This window comes from Lotus japonicus, chromosome 3 (assembly GCF_012489685.1).
Source record: "Lotus japonicus ecotype B-129 chromosome 3, LjGifu_v1.2".
In the NCBI taxonomy this organism is placed as follows: Eukaryota; Viridiplantae; Streptophyta; class Magnoliopsida; order Fabales; family Fabaceae; genus Lotus; species Lotus japonicus.
This window is the reverse complement of record NC_080043.1, coordinates 42,949,451-42,952,847: the sequence shown is the minus strand read 5'-3', so window position 1 is coordinate 42,952,847 and position 3,397 is coordinate 42,949,451. Positions and strand designations below refer to the sequence as shown.

The following is a 3,397-nucleotide window of genomic DNA, read 5'->3' as shown; positions in this document are numbered from 1 at the left end:
GAACCTCTGGCTACGATGCTTCTCTATCAGAAGATGTCTAGTTCAGAAGGTAACTCTATCAGAGGTTAAGTACCCATTGGTGCTTACTCTGAAACTAAGACAGTAAACGTGTGTCAGTTGCTATGATACATCGTTCCTTGTGCCCGTGCTGACAATCTGTTGTAATGAGTGTAGATGTACTTCTCTCCACCGTGTGATATGTGTATTAACTGTTCGTAATGATGTCTTTAATTTTTAACCGTTGATTTCACTTTGCTTTTTAATCAACAACGGTTACCTTCTAAAACCACTATGCACACACGTTTCCCATCACTTTCGGTTTTAATTTCTCTCTCTTGCTTTTGCAAAACCCTTATCTTCTTCAATTCTCTCTCGCTTTCGACCCTTTCTCTTCTACCCAAACCTTCATCCTCAACAATGGTGAATCAAGAAAGAGCTGACTCCGGTGACAAGTCTGATTCCGCCGATGGAAGAGTTTTCCCCAGAATGGTTGTGGGTCTTCCAATAGGGCAAGTGGGTCCTGTTCTGCGTCCTCGTTCGACTGAGAGTGCCCAACATGAAGTGCAAGATGCTGAGGATGTTGTCCCACTTTCTCAGAGACATTGTGCGGTCACCTGTTGCTTTGCTCCTGAAGAACTCCAGGTTCTTGCTGAATGGAGATTTGATTTTGATGTCATTGCTGCAAATGGGTTTGACTTGCGTCCTGAGATTCAAGCACAAGGCTGGGAAGGGTATTTTCAAAGGATCAGTGGTCCTGTGTATGATAAGCTTGTGAAGGAATTATGGAAACACGCAGATTGCAATGAGCATCAAGTAGTATCCTTTATTCTGGGCAAAAGGATCATCATAACTGAGAAGACAATTGCAAGGCTTCTGGGTCCAGAATCAAGCAAGGGCTACAGGTTCCAGTTGCAAGAATCAAAGGGCTACTGCTGAAGGAAGGCCAAGGAAAAGGATTCCTCTAAAGGACTATCCTCTCTGGTCCAAGGCTGATGATCCAGAGGCAATCAGATACTATCTTGAGAATCTGAAGCAGCAAGGCTTTGAGATTGATGTAAACAAATTTTTCAGAAATCTTCCAGAGCCTCCGGACTTTGAGTCCCCAAGGAAGAAGAAGACCAAGAGGAAGCAAGTTGAAGCATCTGAGGAGAAGGATCCCTCTAATGTTGATGACAATGATGATGATGATGCTCCACCGCCTAAGAAGAAGGCCAAGAAGGTCAGGATTGCACCTCAAGTAGTTCTCGTGGAAACTACTCAGGAACATGCTAGACCTACACCCTCCATCAGGATCACAAGATCTGCAGCAAGAGCTTCAAGTAAATTTGCTGCTCTCTCTGATGATGATTTAAATTTGCTTGATGCAACCCTTGATGCTACCAATCTTGAACCATCACCAATTCATCAACAAACCTCTCACCCTTCACCCCCTAGAGACTCCTTCTTTCAACCTACCATTGAGGAAGAACCCCTCTGGAAAATGCTTCAAGCCAACAAACCCTCTGCCTCCACTACACCTATCATTCTTCCATACCATTCACATACCTCTGAACCACAAGCTTTTGAACAACAAACCTCCGCACCACAAGTTACTGAACTTCAAGACTCTGATAAAACCACTGCCAATCCACAATCACGTCATCCTTCTGATCGTGACAACCTCTCTCCTACTCCATCTGTATCCTTTCCCACAAATGTTCCATTTTCTTCTCCATCCAACAAGTCAGAAGTCTCTAGGCAATTCTTTCAAATTGCTAGAGAAATGCTCTCTGAAATCCCTGAGCATTTCATCAATGTTCCTAGTCCTCGCCGCTACCCTGGACCTAGGCCAGAACCTCTGGTTCCTCCTGATTTCCCTATCCAGGCAATTCCTCTTGCCTCCATGCCTCCTCCTCCTCCTCCTCATCCTCTTTCTCCTCTTCAAGAGAATGCTGAGTCAGTCTCCAACCATTCACCAGATAATCCTCAGACTGAAACTCTTCAACCAAACCCTGAGACCAATAACTCTGTACCTCAGACTCTGCAGATTGGCTCTCCCTCTGAAGTTGCCAGCAGCAACCACTCCTCATCACCTTAACCAAACCTTTCCCTTATTCCCTACACTTACTCTGGACCAACCACCCTCCTTGACTGCATCAATGCATTTAATCATGAAGCATCATTAAGGATCAGCAATGTGCATGGTCGCACTGACCTAAGTGCAAGTCCAGACCTGGTTGTTGAAGAATAGGAACGTATATGTTCTTGGATGGTTGACCAAGTTCCTCTGATGATGGGGTTTCTCAACTCTGAGAAGGCAAAATGTGTTGAAGCTGCTACTCAACGTCTCAGACGAAGAGAACTTATGGCTGAACAGCAAATAAGGGAACATCTCTACTCTGCTATTGAAGAAGCACGAAAGAAGAAAGAACAAGAAGAAGAAGCTGCAAGGATTGAAGAAGAGCAACGTGAAGCTGCAAGGTTGCAACCTCTGGAACAAGCTGCTCAACTTCAAGCTGAAGCTGAGGCTCTCAGAAATCAAGCATTTAGCATTATTCAAGTTGCTTCTGTATCCGGTCAGGCTCCTCACTCTGATCAAGCTACAACATCTACTCCACCTTAGTCAGATCCTAGGATTGATCTCATTGAACAACGCCTTGATTCTCATGATGCCATTCTTCAAGATCTAAAACAGATGTGCACCGAGCTTCTACGGAGAACACCTAATCCTTAGCTTTTAGGAACTCTCTTTTCCTCTATGTTCTTCTATATCCATTTTATTTTCCTTCTTATTAAACTATCTTTCTTCACCCTGCTTTTCAATGTTATGCTTATTCTATTACATTTTTCATTATGTGCTGCATAATAGTTGTTCATCATAAAATGTTTTAAACTTAACAAACAAACAAGTTTTTTTTATTAATGGGCATTTCATACATATGCATCATACACTTAAAAAGGAGGATTTCTCCTCAAGGTCCTACATTCTCTACGCATCACCGCTTTCTCAAGTTCCAGACGATGCTGCTCATATTCCAGATGATTCAGGGTCAGACGAAGCTCCTGCTTCTCAGGACCCTTTGCCATTGACGCCAGTGCGTTCCCCACCTCTTGTCTCCTCACCATGTTATCCAGCTCCCGCTGGAAGAGGTCTTGTAGCTCCTCTACAAAGACAAGGAAGCCTCTGAGGATCTTGTCCATATCTGGACTCAGATCCATTCCCAATAGCCGGTTAGTCAGATCATACACTGTCGGTTCTTCCGGATGGCGCACGTTCAAGAACAAACTCTCTTCAAATGCCTTCTTCCTCAGCTCTTCGATACAGACTATGAAGGAAGCCATTGCTAGTTGTGTTCTTTTGTATCTGGGATGTGAAGACTGTTATGTTTTAACCGCTATTTATAAGCTCAAGTCAGTC

The 3,397-nt window shown here is 43.8% G+C and overlaps 1 protein-coding gene across 1 annotated transcript; it reads left to right on the top strand.

The window, feature by feature from the left end:
* Positions 1-1,480: 1,480 nt before the first annotated feature.
* On the top strand, positions 1,481-2,077 carry LOC130744185 (uncharacterized). The gene has a single exon (XM_057596376.1). The coding sequence runs from the start codon at positions 1,481-1,483 to the stop codon at positions 2,075-2,077; it is 597 nt and encodes a 198-aa protein (XP_057452359.1).
* Positions 2,078-3,397: the final 1,320 nt, after the last annotated feature.

Bases quoted from the DNA above. Each gene is read 5' to 3' on its own strand.
- LOC130744185 (XM_057596376.1), top strand. From the start codon at position 1,481: ATGCTTCAAGCCAACAAACCCTCTGCCTCCACTACACCTATCATTCTT.